Here is a 21,644-nt window from a genome sequence, read left to right as displayed (position 1 = left end):
TCAGAGCCCGACAGCCCCGAGATGGAGAGAACCACCTGGTTTCAGACTTGTCTGCCCACTGACCACCCAGGGAACAGTGGCCTGTGTGAGGGGTCTTTATTAATAAAGATAATAACAATACTGAGGGTGTCATGTACTTAGTGCATTTCTTACTCAATTCTCCCAACCACCCACCTCCCTATCATCATGATTATTATCCTTACTTCACCGAAGGGGACACTGAGGTTTGGAGAGGTAAAAGAATCTACCCGAAATCATCCAGCCAGGACTCAAAACCCAGGTCTGTCTGATTCCATGGGCCTCACTGTTTCTTTTTCCTTTCTTTTTTAAGATTTTATTCATTTATTTGATAGAGAGAGACACAGCAAGAGAGGGAACACAAGCAGGGGGAGTGGGAGAGGGAGAAGCAGGCTTCCCGCAGTACAGGGAGCCCGACGTGGGGCTCCAACCCAGGACCCTGAGATCATGACCTGAGCCGAAGGCAGATGCTTAACCGACTGAGCCACCCAGGCGCCCTTTGTCATTTCTTTTGTGTTTTGTTTTTGTTTTGTAAAAACTATCCCCTTTACCAGTGGAAGAGAGTTTTTATTTCCTGTGACGTTCTCTGGAGATATTCTCTGCATATATATATTCCTTTCTGTCTTACTCAAAATGAGGTCTATATAGACTACTTTCCACCTCCTCTCCCTGGGCCCAGTGTCCAAAAGTCCTTCTGGTCCTCACTACAGCCGGGCATCCTTCCGGGGGAGAAGGGCGAGTGCGTGTTCTCAGTCCCCCCAGGAGGGCAGGAGGGCAGTAGGGGGCCAGCTGGTCCCTTTGCCCCCCTCCTCCGGACAGGGCTCTGTGCAGACCTCCCGGAGGAGACCCGCCTGCTCCCTTGGAAGAAGGAACACACTTGGCATAGGCAGACGGGCCCCGTGCCCTCATCACCCTCCCCTGCCCCTTCCACCTGGGCCTGAGCCTCTCACGTCCACTCTTCCTGCTTTGTAATGTCAGGTCCACTTTCCTTCCTTCTGTTCCCTCCGCAGAGGGCTGACGCTGTCACAGGACGGAGCAGATGGCGATCAGTTTTCCAGGGTCAGCACTCTCCTGGGAGGTGGCCCTCGGGTGGCCTGGGGACTCTGCAGCGGTAGGCAGCCAGCCTGGGGCCTGAGACCTGAGTCGCCTGGGCACAAAGCTGTGGCTGGACAACAAGGCCACGGGAAGGTTGGCGAGTCACCCCAAACCCAGAAGCGCCCCCTCGCCCTAACCAAATCAAACCAAGCACTCACTGAAGCCCGCCAAAGCTCTCCGTAGTCTCCCCCTGTTCCTACAAAGCTTGAGAAGCAGGAAGGGGAAGAGAGAAGAAGCATCTTTCTCAGTGTGGTGCTAAAGAGCATGCACCTTGGGGGTAGAGAGAACTGGCCTTGAGTCCTGGCTCTGGAGCCCACCAGCGACATGACCTGGAATTAGTTACCCACTCTAGGCCTCAGTTTTATAAGCTGTAAAATGGGCGTAAGAATCCCAACCTCATGAATTGCTGTGACAAGGTGTATAAAGCATCTGTCACGGTGCCTCGTGCCAAGGAAATACTCGATACATTTAGTACCGTTGTGGTTTGGCTTCTCGAAGTGGAAGAAGCTGGGCGAAGGTGTGCTTTCAGGAGCCGTTCAGCCTCAGCCCGGCGCCGCGGGGCCAGGGGCGAACATTGCAGCGTGGAGGTGGTGCTGGTGCTGGACCGTGGCAGGCCTGCGTCAGTCAGCCATTGGCCATGGGGGCCGGGAGGGAGAGCTGCAAACCTCCCAGGCACCCCCAGATGAGGCTGGGGGGCACCCCTCCCGAGAAGAGGCACCTGTGAGTCCTCACTGGCCAAGGCCTGCAGCACCTGGAGGGTGGACCCGGCCACCAACAGCATCGCGACGTTGCCATCGTCCCTAGCAGTGGCAGCTAGAGCGCTGTGTGGAGGAAGACTGCCAGGCTGAACGCTGGCTCCGTGAGAAAGAATGGCTCGATCGATTAGTGATGTCTGCAGTGGGCGCAGGAGGGGAAATCATGGCATATTTGCTCCTGAACCTGAGGGCCACCCCGCCCTTTCCAGCGCTCTCTCTCTCTCTCTCTCTGTCTTGAATTCTAGAACCAGGCACTTGTTCACTCACCACGTAGTGATTGAGGAGCTACCAAGTGTAAAGTACTGGACCTTTGCAGGCCTTGTGGGAGCTTACTGTCCAGGAGAGAAGAGGGAAAGAGCCCAATCACAGGGCTAGTGAGCACACGGGAATAAAAATGTAACCCAATCCATCCCCGACAGCCATTCGATAAGGTCAGTCAGGAAGGGCTGTGTTTTCCAGCAATACAAACCCTTCTCAAATCTCAGCCTAAACAATCAAGTCCTGGGTTTTGCTCACTTCCTCTGAATATGTGTTCAACTCTTCGGGCCTCTCCCATTGTTCTTCAGGTGGTGTACCACATGTTTGGTACGAGATCCGGCTTTGGACGCAGAGAGAGATGGGATGGGGAGGGCTGGCATTGGGGGGCTGCCACTTACTAGCTGTGTGACCTTGGGCAAGTTACTTAATCTCTCTGAGTCTGTTCCTCGTCTGTTGAACTGGTCCAACAACAGCAGCTGCCCCGTACGGCCAATGTCCCCTGCGCTGAGGTAGGAACCGTCCAGCCCCGAGGACCGTGCTTGGCAAGAAGAATGTGTCCCGAGTGGAGGAAGTGTTTTGCAGCAGTGGGGACCTCCCAGCTCACTAAGGAGAGTACAGGAGGAAGAGCGGCGGGTGGGATGGTCCCCAGGGCCTGGGAAAGGGGGGCCACCTCAGCTAACAGCTTGTCTCGTCCCTTTGCTGGCAGTCAGGTGTCCACAAGTGAGCGCCCCTGGGATTTAGGAGCCCAGCCCGCAGCAGGCCATGATCTTCATCACTCAGCAGTCAGGTGGGTCTCTGTGCCTGTTTCCTCGGTGCTGACAGGCTCCTGAACCCCGAGGGAGGTTCTCCAGGTAATCCCAGACCTGCAGGGGCCTTCGAGAACCCGGTAGGGCCTGGAGGGTCGTGCAACCCTGCTGACCCTGTGAGAGGGACTAGGGTGGCGGCCCAGATTTGCTTCCCTCTGGGGAGCCCCGGGGAGTGGGAGAGAGGGAGTGATTGTGGTGGGGGGCGTGCAGCTGGGCTGGAAGTGATCTGGGCTCCCCTGAGCCTCTAGGTGCCCTACACGCCTCCCAGTGGCCCTGGGAGAAGGGGTGGCTTTGTTCATTCTCCAAACTGTCTCCAACCCCCAGGGGACATGCCAGGGTCAGCGACTCCAGAGACCCCACCTGTCCCCCTGCCAGTTGCTGGGAGGGCCACTGTGGAGAGGGGCAGGACGGGTCTGAGAAAAGCCTCAGCACCTCCTTCCTTCTCCATCCTGCAGTCTGTCTGTCCTGCTCGCCTTGTCTCTGTGTGTCCATCCCTGTCTCTGCTCCGTTCTCTCGTGTCCGCGTGGTTCTTCGGATTGTGTCACTGGCTGGGGTTCTCATCCATCTGTCACTCCCTGTCTCTGGACCCATCTCCCAAGGTCCCTGTGTGTCTGTCTTTCTGGCCCATGCTCTCTTCCCGCCCCACCTCCCCTCAGCCCTCCCCTCACTCCTCTCTCTGAAAGGAAGCCCATTCCCTATGCGCCAAAACCCCAACCCTCTGAGGTTTCGGGAAGGTGGGGTTTGTGGACTCAGGCCAGGCCCCCTGAAGCCAAGCAGGGAAGCAGTTGACAGCTCCCCCAGAGCAGCGGTTTTGGCCACCCCTTCATCTGATCTATTGAACTTATTTCTTTCTAACACGTCCCACATGGAGGAACAAACAACCAGTGAGTCCTCTCCCCCAGGGCCCCTTCCTTGCAAGGCACTTTGTCATCCAAGAGCTGCTTGTCGCCAGAGCAGGGAGGGATAAAGCAGCCTGATCCCAGCCAGCAGGGTCTGGGGGCTGCGAGCCGGGCTTTCTGGGTGTTTCCCACAGGCCATCCAGCCCACCTCGGTTTGGGATTGGCCGAGTTGGCCACACGCTGGGCGAGAATGGCGTACTGTGTGCTGAAAATGCCCAGGGGCCAGGAGGCTGAGTTGGCAGGAGACCCTCGTCATCTGCAGGAACGTATCTGACACCCTGGCTTTCACTGGGAACGGGGACAGAGGTGATGCCCCCCGATTCATTGGGCAGGACCGGGTCATGTCCATGGCTTCTGCGCCACCCTGTGGTCTCTGGTGCCACCTGGCACAGCGGCCCCGTGCCCCAGGCACCTCTCAGCTGCTGGCCGAGATCTTCCAAGCTCGCTCCTTCGCAATGTCCAGGCCTCCAGCTGTCCAGCCCCATTTTAACTGGAAGGACGTTGGCACAGAGCAAACTGAGTGCCCTCTGCCGACCTCCTCACCACCTAGCTTTTGATCCTAAAGCCATCTTCATGCGAGCCGCACAAAAGGGAGTCCAAGCCAGCAGCAACAAAGAGGGCAAAACAGCAATAAAAGGGTGAGGGACTCAGTGGATTTTTACACCAGGTTTCTGGGGGTTCAGAGAGGTCCTTCTGTGCAGCCCGGCCTGAGCATCTGGGCTGAGTCACTGGCCCAGCTACAAAGGCCACCCTTCCCAGTGGCCCCAGGCCTCCCTGAGGATGCCAAAAACAACAAGTGGGTTTGAGGTTGGAAAGTGTAGTTCAGGGATTTGGCGTGTGTTTTTGTAAATGATAGCCGAGTATTCAGGCGAGTGAATGGGAAAAGCTTAGGTGATTTAAATATAATGTAGCAAGCTAGGGCTAGGTGGTGGTGAGGCTGGTGGGCTCGGTCCCGCCCGGGGCCCAGGCTGTGGGCGGTGTTTTCAGAATAGGCTTTGTCCTCTCTGCGGCTGGCCTGGAAGTTGGGTGTTGGGGCCCTTTCTGGAGGACTGGGATGGATCAGGGACGTCACACCTCTCTGCAACCTAACTTGTGGAACAGTCTGAAAAGTTGAAGGACTGAGTTTTAAGAAAAATCTTTTTATTTTCTAAAGAAGAATCCATCTGAACTTTATCTCTGTCCTCCTAAATCTGCTTCATAGCTGTTTCTCTGTTCATGTCCCCCTAGATTCACATTACCCACGGCCCGGGTCTGAGTTCACCATGAGCCCATTTTTTCCTATCTGCCCCCTGCCCAGCAGAGGATGTGTTTCTGGTCCTGCAGATGAACCCCCGTGGGCCCCAGGAATTAGATAGACAGGTAGATAGATCGGGGTCACTATCTGTGATAGAGACCAACCGGGGCCCGGGAATGCTCAGTGGTGTGCTGATAAAGGTTTAACAACAGGCTCTTAGGGGAGGGGAGTCCCAAGTGCAGCACTGGCCATTCCTGGGGTTACGTACTCCCACCGTGGCTGACGGCACGCTACAGACGTGATGTTACTGAATGTGGCCTTCCAAAGAGATGCACGTGGTTGGCTCTCCTGAGAGCATTTGGTGCATCCAGACACCACATGGGAGATCATCGTGGGGTGGACACAAATGGCCTCTTGGGCTGGAAGTCCCCCTGATTCCCTCCAAGCCCCCAGGGGTTTGGAGACACTTTCCCCTCGGCCAGTTTTACCCTTCCCCCCCGCCCCATCCCCGATTCCCGTTCCACCTTATGCCCCCTCCCCTCCTCCCCCTTCGAGGACAAACCAGAGGTTCAACAATCCTCATCAGACTGGGGACGGCAGCCAGCCAGAATAACAAGCCTTTATTTGTTTAAAAACAGAACTATAAACCAAACCAAATAAATGTATTATTTTTTTCCAGATACGTAAAAGAAAATACATTCTTGTTATTGCAAGTGAAGAGTGAGGGAGAGGAAATGGGTGGTGGTCACTGAAGGAACAGACCCCCCACTGAAGTGTCTGGGGTGGTGTTTGCTGGAGGGGCCCCAGCCCCAGAAGGTCATGGCCTCTCACTGTGCAGTCTGTGGTTCATGGGGTGGGGATGGCCTCGGGAAAGGAGGGAGGCATATCTGGGCTGAAGCAGGTCAACTCCGAGCCCTAGGAGGTGGCAGGCAGAAAAGGCAATAGATGTATACAGGGTCAAGGCTCAGGGACAGGGGCCTTGACACCATCTGAGAGCCTCCGAGTCCAAGGAGGTCACATGATTTAATGTAGAGATTCAACTCTACCGACCCGAGGGTGAGAAATGACCATTTGAATCGTTGAGGCAATCCCATGCCCTGTGCCATGCGGGGAGACTGTCCCTCCTGAGTAAGCACGAGGGGCATGCATGGGTCTGATCAGCTGGTCCCCCTGCCCAACTCAGCGAGGTCATCTTGCCCCTGAGTGTAATTCCAGAGTGTAAGGAGGCCTATTTTTCACCAGGCTGGGCCCTCTTTCAGGCCGACCACTAGGCTAGGTGTTTGTCCTCAGACCTGGGCATCTGTTCCACCCTGGTCTTCAACTTAGTGCCTTCTCAAGGGGCTTCCACGGGAAATTCTGACCAAGCATGATTTTCACCTGACGCAAAGGAGAGGGGAGACAGGGACAATGAGGCTCATGGAACCGAAGGAGGGTGGATTTAGGGGTCTGTTGGGTCTCGGGAACTTGAGAGAATAAAGCTCCATCCCCGCTGACCCAAAGTGGCCTCGGATGGACCTCACCTTGTCCATAGGGGGCTGGGCAACTCTGGCTACCAGCAGGCCCCCTTGGGGATTCTGGGATGAACCTTGGGCATTTCCAGGGGTGACCCCCCGCCACTCCACCTCACCCTCACTGAGGCCTTAGCCCCTCCCCACTTTATGGCCTTAATTAAGCCTCTGGTGAAATGGGATAAAAAGATCCCCCCCAGAAAATGTGGGGACCCCTGAATTAGATGTCCACCGCTCCCGCAACAGATGAGACGCTCTTGGGTGGTGTTCAGACCCCGAGTTAAATAATGTAAATTGGCATCCGAGGTAAAGAATTTCCTTGCTATTTATTTTTAAGTTCTTCTGGTTATAAGGAAAGCCTGTCTGCCAGGGCGACCACAAAGTCCCGTGGAACAGGGGCTTAAACAACAGATTTCTTTTCTCACAGTTCTGGAGGCTTAAGTGTTGGCAGGACTAGTTTCTTCTGAGGCCTCTTCCCGACTTGAAGATGGCCGTCTTGCCCCTCTGTCCGCACGCGGTCTTCCCTCTCTGCCCTGCCGTGTCCTCGTCCCCCCTTTTCAGAGGGACCCCAGTCAGACTGGATTAGGTCACTCTCATGACCTCATCTGCACTGAATCACCTCTTTAAAGGCCCTGTCTCCAAATATGGTCACATGCTGAGGCACTGGGGATTGGGACTTCACCCTCTGAATTTTCAGGGGAGACACAAACCTTCAGACCATAACATTTCAAGAGCAGGGTCCAGCGAGCCCGGGCCCCACCATGTCCAGGCTGCGGCACGCCGGGCACGTTGTCTGAATTCCGTGTGCCTACGTCTGTATCTCACGGGGAGTGCTAAGGACCAAGCAAGCTAACCCACGCAGAGTGCTTAGCTTAGTAGCAGGTCCACAGTGAGTCCTTGATTCGTATTAGCTATTGTAACGACCAGAAAAAGAATCCCGAAGGAGCTGAATCCCATGTGTGTGTATTTATTTATTGTGTGTGTGCATGCACGCATGCACAATGTGGGTATTTATTTTTTAAAAGAGAGAATCTAGGAACCAACAACCCATATAACTCCAGCACAGGTAGGTACTCACTCTGGGGAAGGAAAGGAACCGGCAAATAGTCGATGAGCACGCGGCCTCCATGGGCTCCTCCTGGGGCCAAGTTCAAATGCAGGTTCCTGGGCCCATCCTAAAGGGACTCTTTAGGATGGGGGCTTGGGCATCTGCTTTAACAAGTGCTCTGAGTAATTCTGATGTACTCTACGTGTTAGAACCACTGACCTGGAGCCAAGCTTGGCTCCCTAAGGGGCCTTTCTCAGGAATGTCCATTGTTAGGAGTATCCCCCCATACTGACTGGAATATAGAAATGCAGGGGGTTTTGTTGCTGCTTTGTTCTGTTTGGTTTTTAAGTCAACTTTTAAATTTTGAGATCATTGCAGATTCCTATGCAGTGGTAAGATATCAGAGAGTGAGGTCCCATGTACCCCTCACCTGTTTCCCCCAACGGTGACATCTCAGACACACGAATATAGGAGCACAAGCAGGATGTTGACGTGGATCCAGCTGACAGAGCACATCCATCAGCACAAGGGGCCCTAATGCTGCCGTTCTGGAACCAGCCCCTTCCTCCTGCCCCACAGCCTCCTCACCCCCTGGCAGCCCCCGTAGACGTGGCAGGAAGGGAGGCCACAGCAGAGCGCACATGCTCCAAGCAGAACGACCAGTCTGGCAGTAGAAGAGCCCCAGGGCTCGGCAGCATGAGCCAAAGGGGCTCGTTGTTTTAGGAAAATACTCCAGAGACAAATCTGTTCAACAGAGCAGTGCGGATTTAGGGAAGTCCCAAGTGCGGTGCGCACGAACTTGAAGTCTACAAAAACCCAGAGGTAGAGTGGAAAGGACGCAGGACGTCGGAGGCCCCCACGCTCTCTGCCGGCCTCTGTTGGGGGACTGGGGGCACAGTCCGCAGGAGGTCACAGCATTCCTGCCTCTCGGCGTCTGAACTGAAGGAATAAAGATGCCGCTCAGCCCCGTCCCGCTCTAGACCTCTGTGATACTTGAAGTAAGCTTCGTAGAGTGAAGAGCATCTTGGAACCTGTTTTTTCTCCATGAAAATAAAAACTACGCCAGTGAACTGGTTCTACCCCTAAAGAAACCGCGTGGTTTCTACAGCCTGAACTTGAGCAATGCTGGAACGTCAGGAAATTCTTTCCTTCTGTTGCATCTCGTAAAATCTTCTGATGTGGTACCTGCTCTATTATCCCCCCTTCGATTTCACGTAGAAGCTGGGCAAATGAGTTGTCTCAAAAAATGCATTTTATTGTCCCTCGTTCTCGCCCCTCTGCCCCCTTCCGGCACCCTTGCCTCCTTGGGGACCCACCAAAGGAGGTTCTTCCCAGAGGAGAGGCGTGCAGAGAGTCCTCTGAGATGAGCTGCCAAGGGGTTTGTTTGCTTTTCCTTTTCATCCAAATTCCAAATGCCTCCGATCCAGCACCTGCAAATTTTCCTGACGTATCTTTTGAACTTGCTGCATGTGAAACGGTGGACGGGTTCATCTCTCAGTGGCCATGTATGTGGCCTTCCCCTACCCCATCTGTGTCGGAGAGACGCCCTGTTCCCCCTTTCCTACCCCACCCCGCAACAGCAACAACAAAATGGAAATGAGAAGTTCAACAGCAGGCGTGGCTTTCTGTAAACACCCGGGAGAAAATAAAGCCCCCGGCTCCCTGGGCCTGCTCCCTTTCACGGCTGAGCTGAGAACACCATCAACAGTCCCCATGCTGAGGGGCACATCCAGGCGGGACAGATGTAATTTAGCAGCAGTGTTTCTTTGTGTGTGCAGAATAGATGGTACGTTTGCTGAAGCATTATGTGAGATTTTGCTGTCACTCATTTTCACAAACAATCCGATGAGTTTTTAAAAAGTGCCTACAACCAGCAAAGAAAGGCCCGGGAAAAAAAAAAAAGTGACAATTCAGCCTCGTGTTCCAAAGTTACTTGAGATTTGTTCTGGGGACAGAGAAGCCAAACCAACTTGGTGACTCTTTAGGCCAAAGTTTGGATAGATAGCCAGGTGCTCAAAGGGCAGGCGGCAGGAGAAGCACCAGATTCATGGTGAGAAAAGGAAGCTTAAATACCTGGTGTTCCTTGCAGCTGTGATATATGCCTCTGAGTCTTACTTTTGCCATCTGCTTAATGGGCACAGTGATGCCTGTGTGTTCTCCACAGACTTGCAGCGAGGCTCAAAGGACATCACTTGGAGGAGTGAGTGCTTTGTGATCGATGGGGTGGGGATTGTTGTTTAGGGAACTCGAAAGACAGTGCCATTGCCAAGGTAAATCAAGTGAGCAGAGCCTCCCTAACCACACCCCATAACCCCTCCATCGTGGCAGTCCCACTTGCCTCTCCTCGTAAAGCCCAGGGATTAAGAAAGTAACCCTTATAAAACCCAGAATCTACATGGTCCAGTCTCAGAGCACTGAAGAAGCACAGTCCAACGTGTTTTCTTTTCCCCCCAAACCCTGAAGGAGATCAAAATGCTGAGTTCCAGGAACTTATTAAAATCTCTGTTTCTCTCCCACGCCCTTCCCTCACCCCCTCCCCCTCCCCCAGTCGCCGGGCACCTCCCCCCTGCTTCTCCCTCCCTCCCGCTCCACCTTTCTGGGTTATGTGGCTCCATCTAACCTCTCTGGGCCCGAAAGAACCCTTCTTCTTTGTGTGTGGGATGGTGACCCAGCTTTTTGGCAAGGATGGGATTCTTGCAGGCAGCTGGTAACAGTGGAAGACTCCCGGGTTAATATTTATTATCTCACTGAAATTGTTCCGTTTGATGGTGTCCTCCAAGCTCCTCGGGGCCCAAACTTAAGAGCTTGTAGAAATGTTGAAATAAATCTTGCCTCTCGGGAATATTCTTTCTGTCGTAAATCTCCCCTAAGCTCACTTCCTGCTTTCCCTCAGGGTGAAAATGAAGATGTGAGCTCATGTCTGTTGAGAAGCATCTTCCAGAACATAAACCCGCGGCCTCTCAGAGTTGCCAGAGGCTCAAGGGTCAGCTAGTCGAATCGTCAGTGACATGTGCACATGGCCTGGCAGGCCACATTCCACCAGTGCGTGCCAGGCCTCTGCCTGAGTGTCTCCAGAGACGGGGGGGCGGGGGGGCTCTCCTCCTGCCTCCTGAGGCCGAGCACGTGCTGCTTGGCTTCTTCCCGAGCAAATCCTCCTGAAGGGCCCCCTGGCCTTCACTGCCCAGGCTCTGCACCTTCCCACCCCACAGAGCCGGCTCCCTGTGGGGGATTGGAGGAAGTCGAAAGAGATGACCCAGAAGTGTCCACGCAGTGCCTAGTGAAACAGACGTGCCCAAAATATTTGAGCAGATGAATGTTTTTAAGGCACATGATTGAACCTTGACCAATCAGAATTCCGATGGCTTCTTGTCGGATTTGCAGCTGCAACTGTTCGTGAGCAGGGGACTGGGAAGTCACCGCAGTGCAGAGGGTGAAGGAACAGGGGCCCCAGCTGTAGCCGAGGGCAGGTGCCGGGCCCAGCCGGCCACTTACCGCGGGGCCGCGGGGCTCCTCGTCTGTAGGATGGGGTTAACGCTCGCTGCACAGCCAGCCTTTTAATTTCAGGGGACATGGTGTAGGTGTGAGCTGGAAAGAACTGTGTAAACTTATGGGATATAAACTTACTAAGGAATGAGGAAAGAAACCCTAGAAAGACCCCCCCCCAACCTTTCCATTTAGAATTTTAAATCATTCACTCCAGGAATGTCGATAATTGCTCAGAAAAAGAGCCCCCAGATCCTCCCCCCACCGAGATTTGGGGGAAATGGCCTTATTTGCTATGGAATGGGAAGGAGAAAAATACAAGGTAGCATCAGTCAATAGCCCTGGAAAACTGTGCCAACACCATTAAGTTAAATCTCCCCTGACCCTAAGTGGTGCCTTGAAGATACATTATTTGCACCCCTCTCCCCTTACCCCACTGGGGGAACTCAAGAGCCGGGCCGGGCCTCTTCATCTCCGGGTCCCACACACCGCAGAGCTCGGGGACTGTCACGTGAGCTGTGTTTACCCGGTGTTGGGCTCGAGAGAAAAGGGGAGTGAGAAGCGTCACAAGGCCACCAAACTCACTCCCTTGGCTGGAGCAGGACCCAGGCTCTGTTGGAGGAGACTCTATTTTCCCATCTTTCCCCATTTTCTTCTCTGTGAGTGGACTCTGTGTCAGAGATGAACTAGAAGGCTTGTCCTAACACAGGGTCTTTGGATTATGCGGGGGGCTGGGGGGGGGCAGTGAGCTCAAGAGTGTTCATTTAAAATTTTTTTTTTTAAGATTTTATTTATTTGACAGAGAGGTAGAGAGAGAACACAAGTAGGCAGAGAGGCAGGCAGAGGGAGAGGGAGAAGCAGGCTCCCCGCTGAGCAGGGAGCCCGACACAGGGCTCGATCCCAGGACCCTGGGATCATGACCTGAACCGAAAGCAGCCGTTCAACCAACTGAGCCACCCAGGCGCCTCCAAGAGTGTTCATTTTAATACGCTTCCCAGATGTTTCTGGAGCAAAGCAGACAGGAAGCGCAGCTCTAGGTTAGAAGGCAGAGTTTCTGTTCACCTACCTGAGACACACCTGTCCTTGTTCACGTGGCCTTCAAACAACTTGGAACACTTGCAGAGGAAGTTACCCGAGACTATATTCATCCCATAGTTCCCACAGATGCCACAGCAAACCAACAGGAGTACCCTAGAACGTTCTACATCTTCAGGGGAAATACAGTGGCAGTGGATGCCGTGAATTAGCTCAAGTTAATTCACAGTTTCAACATTAGATCACGCTACATTCCTTTCCATGGAGTCCTATCTTCGCAAAGCTGGGTTTTTGGGGGTCGCTGTGACAAAAAGTCCCATACGAAAACCACTGTGGGACAGGACTAGGGGCGTCAATCTGATTCCAAGATCTGAGAAACTGGGCGGGGGGTTCTGAACAGGTGCACACATTCCGTTAGTAAGTATTCTTGGTTATTTTTGAATGAAACAGAACTATTCTTGTAAATGTTCCATTTGTGTTAGGTTTTCTTTCTTTTTTTTTTCCAATCAGCCGCTAAGTTGTGAGACAAAAATGCTTATGAAGTTGTTTGGACCTGTTTAATAAATGGAATAAATTTTTGTTTGTGTAACTTTGGGACACTGTGAAATTTCCTGAGACCCCAGTGCCATCGTGAACTGAGAAAATTCAGGAGCCTCTGGGCTCACGGGAAAGGTCAGGAGAAGTGGTGTTCTCTCCTCCTCAGAAGCAAAGGAAATATAAGTTAGATGACACCAGGAAGAGACAAGAAATGAAAAAAAAATGTAGGGCATTTTACACTACACTTAGCCTGGTTTCTTCATTATATAAAAACTTAAAAAGATGGGGAGACCGGTCTAACTGAGAGACATTACAATGCCTCCTCCTCGATTGGATCCTGGTTTGGAAAAAGGACATTTCCAAGTATGCTTTAGCTCGGGAAGTTTGAATATGGAGTAGGTATTAGAGGGTCTTGGGAATAACTGTTCATTTTATTAGGTGTAATAAATATTCTTTTAGGTGAACCATCCTGTCTAACTTTTTAAAAAATCTTTCAGGGAAAAATATGAACAGATAGAGGAAACATGGCAGAGTGTCAATAATTATTAAGTACAGACGATAATTTTATTATCATAATTAAACTTTTACAAATATTCTGAAATTATTCCTATAAAACATTTTTTTAAAGTCCTGGTTTAGTGATAAGCTGAGCGAAACAATTTGTCAGCACTGAAGAAGCTGGGATGTAAAGACATGGACAAGTGCCCTGAAAATCCCTCCCAAATTTGCCACAAAACTGTACAAAGGTAAAATGGCACCTTGGCTGCTAAAGGTTTTGCCACGTGACTGATTTCCCTAATGGCAAAGAATCAGAAGAAAGTCTGAAAGAGCTCTGTGCATGGAGGAGAGGCCACTTGGTTCTCACTCCGTGCAGCTAGACAAGGAGTTGGGGACAGGGCATGGACAGTCTCCTGCTGAGAGCCATAAAATATGGAAGGTAGGAAGGAGGAGAAGCAAGGTGGGAACTCTGGCTTCCTCGACGCCCCCCTGGTTTCAGGGCTCAGGTCAATGTTCCTGTGGGTTCCTGGGCATCTTAAGAAGATGCCCCTTAAAAACTATACCCCAGGGGCACCTGGGTGGCTCAGATGGTTGGGCGTCTGCCTTTGGCTCAGGTCATGATCCCGGGGTCCTGGGATCGAGCCCCACGTCTGGCTCCCTGCTCAGCGGGAAGCCTGCTTCTCCCTCTCCCTCTGCCTCTCCCCTGCTCATGCTCTCTCTCTCTCTCTGTATCTTTATGTTTCAAATGAATAAATAAAATCATTAAAAAAAACTATACCCCAGATGCTGGTGGTGCTTCCATATTCCCTGAGCTGCCCACTTAAGATTTGTCTACTTTACTGAACATTAGTTTTATCTCAATTTAAAAAAAGCCCCCCCCCCCCAAATAATCACTCCAGAGAGTAGGGGAAGAAAGAGTGAAATTTTAGCTTCTTATCTTGGCAGCTTCAGAAATAATAACTACATTTCAGAACAAATACCAGAGCTGAAAGACGGGGATTTGGAGATATATTTTAAAATCCAGCCATGGGAGAGGGAGAGACTTAATAGCTCCACTATTTTAAACCTTTAAGCCTCTGCACACACAGTCATTTCTTGATCTCGTTGTTAATATAACTTTTAGTAGCAGGCAGTTTATTGCATGAAGTCTTAGAGTTCTTTAAGTAATAAACTCGCATCAAAACATTGTTACCAAGGGTTTAAAAAAAATTAGCAGTGACTTTAGAAATGAATGAAATGAAGAAAACAGTCTCCCACTGATGGCCCCGGGGGGGGGGGCGGGTTATCTGGGGTCTCTAGAGCCAGCAGAGACCAAGGTAGGGGCATGGGGGACAGGTGGGGGGTCAAGAACGAGTGGAAAGAGAAAGAAAACCTCAGTGCAAGCCTGAATGGGCCTCGTCCTCCTGCCTGAACAGCCCTGGGACTGTGGGAGCTAGGAAAGGTAGAGCAGCTACCCCACCTTCCTGCCCAGTCTCAGCCTCGGTGCCACTCACACCTGATGCCAAGGTGGTGGCCTTGGTCAGCTGACACACACGTGTGCTGCCCCGTCCCTGGGCCCGTGTTCTCTGAAGCTGATTGGCACAGAAACGCCTTTAGGGCTGGACCTGGGGAGGAAGGACTGCAGTGCACCTGCGGGGGTGGGGCTGGGGGGTGGGGCTGGGGGGTGGGGGGGCCCAGGGCCTCAGAGGGTCCTACACGGCTCTCTCCCTCCACAGCTCACTAGCTCCCCCGTGAGCCCAAGTCAGGAACTTCAGGAAGGCTATCCTGCCGGGTTCCTCGGCCTCGAGGACTCTGGGGCGCCCTGGCCATCCTGCAAAGCACCAGGCCAACTCCTCCCTGGCATGCGAAGGTAAAAATGGACCCACATTTTCATGTCTCCAGATCACCCACCTAGAAAAATTCAGAGAAATGCTCCCTCTGGGAGGGACAGGGTCGGCCTTCCTGGGGGATCAGGGTCTCCCCTCTGTAATCATCAGGATCTGTGAATGCAGATATTTATCAAGCAGCCTACAGCACTGTATTTCTTCCCCCTTCTTTTTAGGAGGGTTGGGGTGGGGGGGCATGTGGACCAAAAGCCACATACTTGCAAAGGCATCCTTCCTCTGGAGACCAAGAAGCAGCAAATTCTTTTCCTGGGAACATCTCTATCAAGCAGACATCTGTTACTCTTAGGCGATCTGTATGCCATAACAGTTTAAAAAACAGTGTTTAAATGCTTAAATAAGAAGAAAACAGTTTGCCCGTGTTGCAAAACAGCTTATAAACCGTACTGGAATTAGCACAAGGGAAACATTTATCTTCCCTAGATAATCTTGAAACTGGACTTTTTTGGGGGATGGTGTATAAGTATGTTTACTGGCATAGAAAGATGGTCATGATGTATCACTAAAGGAAAAAACTGGTGGCAAATACAAAACCGGTCTATTTAAAGGAGCATTTGACTCTTACTTTCCTAGTTGGGGCAAAGCCCCTTCTGCATGTCCTGCAAAAGAAAAGGAAGAATAGGCCAAGAGCGGCTGGGTGGTGGCCTTCTCCCTGGGAGAACAGAGAGGAAATTCTCTTTTCTCTAGTTGGAATGGCCAAAGATTGGCCCAAGCTGAAATCTGGCCCCACTCAGGACCATGACAGGCAGTGTCCTGTGGGGTCTGAAAGACCTGCATTCTAATCCTGCCACTATCAGCCATGAGCCGTGGTCCAGGTTTGGTGCCTCTGAAGAGCATTTCCCCCGGGATACAGTGGAAGTGTCCTACCATCTGCAGTGGGCCTCACCCAATGCCCAAGCTCTGGGAGGCACCCAGGAAATGGTGGGTCTCTCCCATCCTCCCAATTCTGCATTTTTATGACCATCATAAGAGTTGGCCATTAGCCATGGGCAACAGCAAGGTGCCAGACTGTGCAGGAAATCAACCAAAATTCAAGATGCTGATCCATTTGGCATTTCATTCGCTCATTCAGGAAGCATTTACGGAGGGCCTGGGGCTATGTGGCTGCTCTGGGCCGGGCACTGGGCTCACGACCCAGAACACAGTGAAACACAGGGGTCCTGTTCCTTAGGGAGAGAGGTCACAAACCTGTAACAGATAAATAGTCATGTGCCAGGCTCCGAAGGGGCTGGGAATGGGCCTACAGGTGGAGGACAGCTTAGTGGGGTCCTCAGGAAAGGCCCCTCCCAGGAGCTAACATGTGGCCTCACACCAAGGACGGAGCCAGCCACACCAAGGTCACGAGGGCACAGCCCATGAGAAGCCGTGGAAAGCAGCATCTCGGATCAGAAAGTAGGTCCGGGAGCCGTGGAGGGGCAGAAGGTGAGGAGGGCTGGGCTCGGCTCTCCTGGCCTCTGATTTTTTTCTTCTGCAACCAAGGAAGGCCTGGCAGGGGCTTGCACAGGGGAGCAGCACAGGGAGGTTTGTGCTTTTACAAGATAGCTGCTGGGTGTCGTTGGGGAGCAGGAGTGCAGGGCGGAGGACGGGCCATCGGGAGGCTGTCTCGGGCTTCGGGGCTGGCGAGGAGGGAGGCAGCTGGGCCTGGCTGGGGCCGGGCTGTGGACATGGGGAGGCATATTTGGGCTCGATTTTGGAGAGAATCTAGAGGACCAGCTGATGAATCAGACATAGAAGTACAGGAAAGGGGAGGTTCTTAGGCTACAGCCAGGTGCCCCTACCTGGGGGCATTGTGGGAATTGGCCAAGGTCCCCCTATCCCCAGACGGATGCAGCACCGTGAATGCCCCCCGCCCCAAGCACCAAGGGAAGGCACGACCCACAGGCCCCTCACTCAGAAGTACCAAGACAGTGGCCCCCCAGGTTTCTGCTTGGGCAAGTTTGGACTCACAAAGCGCGGAGAGCCTGTGGGAATCCAAGGAGAACTAGCCTGCTCTGCCCAGGGTCTGGGAGCCACTTGGACAGTGATCCTGCCCCCAGCATGAGCTTTCTGCCCCCCTCACCCCGGCGCCAGCCCTCCCTCAGTGCCCACTGCCTTGGATGCAACCAACCTTGGGAAGAAGCACAAGTTTAAAAAACCTGGATGCTAATGGTACAATAAGACCATTTAGCACTTGAATAAATGCACGTTCTAGAACATCTGCAGCCAGAACGAAGGTAAATAATGAGACACTATGAGTCATGACTGTGCTTGCCTAGCAGTTTACAAAGCTCATAAACAAAGCGTGCTCCCAAATTCAGAGCCGGGACCTGGCGGTGGGTACCAATTCGTCAGGCCTCGACGCTGTAACACAGGAAGGGGCCTGTGTCCTTGTGAGCAAAACCACAACGGGAAACTTGGCCAAACTAATTCTTCACTTCCCAGAAGTCACCTGAGACTGGAAGGAAAAGCTTATGCTCACAAGAACAGAGCACCCATTCTCGTGTTTTTGGAAGCAGTGATTTCCCCAGAGTCAACATAAAGCCTGACGTCCTGATATTTAGGGGAAAGATAAAACGACTGAGCTTGCAAACTGAAGAGATGAGCACAACCAGCCAGTCACGTCCCAGTGGCCCCTCTCCCGGGGTGGGGGGTCGGTGCTGGTCACTCCTGGGTCCAGTATTTGGCCTGGGATCTAGCAGGGGGTCGTTCAGCCTCTGTCCAGGCAGAGGGAGGGCCTGAAAGGGAGCTGGGATCAGGGGCCAGAATGCTTGGTTCCAGCCTCAGACTCTCCCACTCACAGGCATGCTCCTGTCTGACTCAGGTCACTGGTTCTTGTTTCCCTTCTCTAAAGTGGGGGAAGTAGCTGTTCCCCTCCCCCTCCACTTTTTTTTTTTTTCCAAAGGAGGCTCCACACCCAGCATGGAGCCCAACGTGGGGCCCAAACTCATGACCCTGAGATCAAGACCTGAGCTGAGTTCAAGAGTCAGATACTTAACGAACTGAGCCACCCGGGTGCCCCTAGTTGCCCTACTTTTTAAGCTTTGGTGTAAGAGGCAGCGAGAGAGAAGCACTTGAAGGGGGGCTCTGCATGTATGTTAGGTGCCCCCCATGCCTAGGACGGAGAGCTGCCCGTGAGAAGGCAGGGCAGTGAGGACCGTGCAGAGGACATGGACCACAGCCCCCTCCTGGAAAGGCAGCCAGGTCAGAGAGTGGATCCGGGGGTGTCCTTAAGGACTGCGAGGTCACAGAGGAAAATGCCACCCAGGCCGTGCTCTCTGCACAAAGGAAGGCGAGCTCAGGGCACAAACTCTGCAGTGGACAGAGCGTGTGTGAATGGCCTGACACAGGCAATGGGGAGTGACGGGGCCTGCAGCCACCTGGTGCGGACACTCACGCTCTGTCCTAGGCATTTGCATGGAAAGATTTAAAACACCTGCCCTGTCACACGCATCTATGGCCTGCAGGTTGGGAGTGTGAGACCCCACAGACTGTTGTACTAAGCATTTTTTTTTTAATTTTTTTTCTGATGTCGGGGGCCTTGCTGACCCTGGAGGGGTGCCCTTCCCAGGGCTCGCCAGTTCCTAGAGCTAGCATACCACTGGGGCTAACTAACTGATGCAGAGCTCCTCTCCCAACCACATCCTTTCTCAGGTTCTCACCGGGCTCTCACCCTCCGGGCCACCTGCCCTTATCATCTGGGCCCAGGTACCGGACAACCAGGGACAGCCCCGGGGCCCCAGAGCCTGGGGAGGTGATTCAAACCAGCCAACCCCACGCCTGCTTACCTCGCTTGGCCTTTCCCAAGGAAACCACAACAGATGCCCTTGCCCACAGCTTCCCGCTGTTCCCTCTGCTCCCCAGCCCCAGGCAGCTCTGCATGGCACGGCCTGCCCCTCCTCTCAGGACCCGTCACAAACTCCCTTTGCAATGGTCATCATCTCCCGATCTCCTCCCCACACCTGAGTGAGAACAAAACCTCCATTTGGTAACACCTGTGCATGCCACGAGTGCATGACTCCTCGCGGCTGCCCCCCCGCCCCCCGGGAATCTTGGCACCCAGCCTGGTCGCTGGCCCCCTGCAGACACGACTGAGATCCTAATCAACACGTGCCTGGATGGTCAGACGGGGGTGGTCAGGGGGGGTGAGGGTGAAAGCTGGGGGAAGCGTCTATCTGGCTGCCTGGATTCCCCACACTTCGGCTTGCTTCCGCAGTAGCTTCAGGAAGCTGAGTTCTGTCCAGGCCTCAGCTTGGCAGTTGGCGGAGGGTGGGCAGCCAGGCGGGAGCAAGCCAGAGGAAGTGGCGGGAGCGCGCGTTAAGCGTCCGTGGCTCGCATCCCCCTGGTGCCCAGCTTTCCAGGCAGCTCCTTCGTGACCGGCTTCCCTTTGCTAGACCATCTCCTGGCTGGCTCTGTTTCCTTTATTCAAGCGCTTATAAAGCGGCCACCACTCTAAAGGGTCTCGGAGCCCAGTAAGAGGGTTCCCGGCCCAGCTGCAGTGCCCCGTACAAGGCTCTCCAAAGGGAGCACCGAGCCGCTTGCTCAGCTCGCTGGTGACCCCGTTACCCTCTCTCCACAACGGTGCGGTGGGTGCGCAGCCCTGCACTTTTCTGGTTAGGAAACTGCAAATTGCAAATAGAGGATGGCGTGTCCCTTGCTTGTCCGTCTCAGCGACAAGACCTCGTCCCAGGCAGAGAGAAGGCCTGTCTGGGATGTCCTAGGGAAGGCAGGGAACCCCTGTAAGGGGATCAAACATTTGCCGTTTCTGATGAACGCTCAGTCGGATGACTCGGTTCTCAGCAGTGAATGGCTCCCTGAAGGCCGTCCCTTCCCCAGGCCCGAGATGGATGGACAGGAAACCTTCGACCACAGCAAGTGGACAATGACGCTGGGGAATCAGGGGAACAGCAGAGGGCTTCACGTGAGGGGAGGGTCATCGTCGCAAACTGGCTCACTCAGAACAGAACCCGTCTCTGCCCGTTATCCCGTAATGACTAAACTCTGTTCCCTTCTCTCTCAAAACTATCCTGGTGTGATTAATAAACTACACAGTCCCCCTCAACATCAGGGAATTTTGCAAATGGAAAAGTCTGAGTGGGAAAGCTCACAAGTAACAGTCTGGTTGCTCTGTTTGTATAAACAGGAGCTGAAGGTTTGGCAAACATGCTGGAGAGGTCTGGCAGCAGCAGATGGTGGGAGCAAGCAGCAGAAGGGAACCGTGCCTGACCTTGGGCTCTGCTCGCAAAGGGGAGGCGGGGGGGGGGGGGGGCGCGGGTAACCTGGGCTGGCTGGCACAGCCCTGGCCAAGCAGGGCTTCACTCACAGCCTCTCCACCAAAGACGAGACTTTCAAAGAGCATTTCTTTCCCCTCGTTGGAGTGCCAAGCCTGGAGTTAACAAGTCCAGTAAAGGGTAGGGCAGAGGAGAAAGGGTTCCAATGTGTCCCCAGACGGGCTATGGGAGAACGGAACATCCCCCCAACTCCGTCATCGGCACGGGCCAATTCATTCAACACCACCTTGCGTTGTCGCAGGGACCCTGAGTGATTTTGCATTTATCTTTCTTCCTGGTTGAGATCTTGTTTCTGTCAAGATGAACTATTTATCTGTGTTGCATGACATGTCACGGACTGTAGGCAAAACCAGGACAAACCCACACATAAGAAATAAGAACACTCCGAGGGTGCTCATACACTGCTCCCCAAATCTGCAGAGGCTGTCAGTGATGACTTTTCTTTTCCCAGCCCTGAACTTACTCTCGACAAGTATTTAACCAAAAGGCGCCTGACAGACGACACTCCCAGGGGCCTGAGTTTGTCAGATCAACTCATTCTCGAGCTCATTTGCCAAGTGAATCTGTGGACATGCATGACCCCTCCCCCAGAGGCCGGGCAAAGACTTAAAAGGTAACAGGTGGCTCTAAGTTTCACCTGGTGGCCTCAGAGGACATTTAATCAAGTTACAAAATGCTCAAAGTATCCAGTGTTTAAGGACTCTTCTGCTTATGTGTGCTTGTGTGTGTGTGTGTGTGTGTATGTGAACTAAAACTTCAAAGCTATTTGTTTTTTTATGTAAGATTAGCCATCATGCAAAACTCACTGGTCAAGCAGTTAATAAAATACACATATCCCACGGGAGGGTTTTGTACATTTCAGTCCTTACAGATAACAAAGCAATTATAAACCCTGCGTGGTCCTGAGAGGGAGTTTCTTCGCTTCTGAAAGCTGCCAGTCCTGCCAGCTCTTCAGAGGCTCATGTGTTATAAATTCTCGAAGCCCTTTTAGCTGCAGTTTGGGCATCAGGGGGATCTTCTTCCTCTTCCTCGGTTCGCTTGTGTTTTAAAAACAAGTCAGACTTCAAGAAGCGGCTGTAGCTGTCATACTTCATGAGGTTGAAGATCTAAGGAGAAAAGGAAAAAAGAGTCTCAAAGTTGAGGCTAATCAGACCATGAGTCATTCTATCAAATGTTTATTAAATACCTATCACACGCCCAAGAAGGCAACTACGTGCAAAACACACAAAGCAAGTAAGTCATGTGCTGGGCAAGGAAGATTTCCTGGATGGTTTTGGTAATTATGAGACCGTCTCAACGGAATATAATAGCCACACGAGC

The 21,644-nt window shown here is 52.8% G+C and overlaps 1 protein-coding gene across 2 annotated transcripts in view; it reads right to left on the bottom strand.

The window, feature by feature from the left end:
* Positions 1-20,951: 20,951 nt before the first annotated feature.
* The window catches only part of RGS10 (regulator of G protein signaling 10), a 38,761-nt gene continuing 38,068 nt past the window's right edge, over positions 20,952-21,644 (bottom strand). For both annotated transcript variants that reach the window (XM_081823408.1, XM_081823409.1), the window contains exon 5: positions 20,952-21,430. In XM_081823408.1, coding sequence (XP_081679534.1) covers positions 21,284-21,430 — 147 coding nt within the window. In that variant the 3' untranslated portion in view covers positions 20,952-21,283. The remainder of the gene's footprint in view (positions 21,431-21,644) is intronic.

This window comes from Leptonychotes weddellii, chromosome 6 (genome assembly GCF_054177405.1).
Source record: "Leptonychotes weddellii isolate Sample4059 chromosome 6, ASM5417740v2, whole genome shotgun sequence".
Lineage (NCBI taxonomy): Eukaryota > Metazoa > Chordata > Mammalia > Carnivora > Phocidae > Leptonychotes > Leptonychotes weddellii.
The sequence above is the reverse complement of the archived record's forward strand: the minus strand, read 5'-3'. Positions and strand labels throughout refer to the sequence as shown.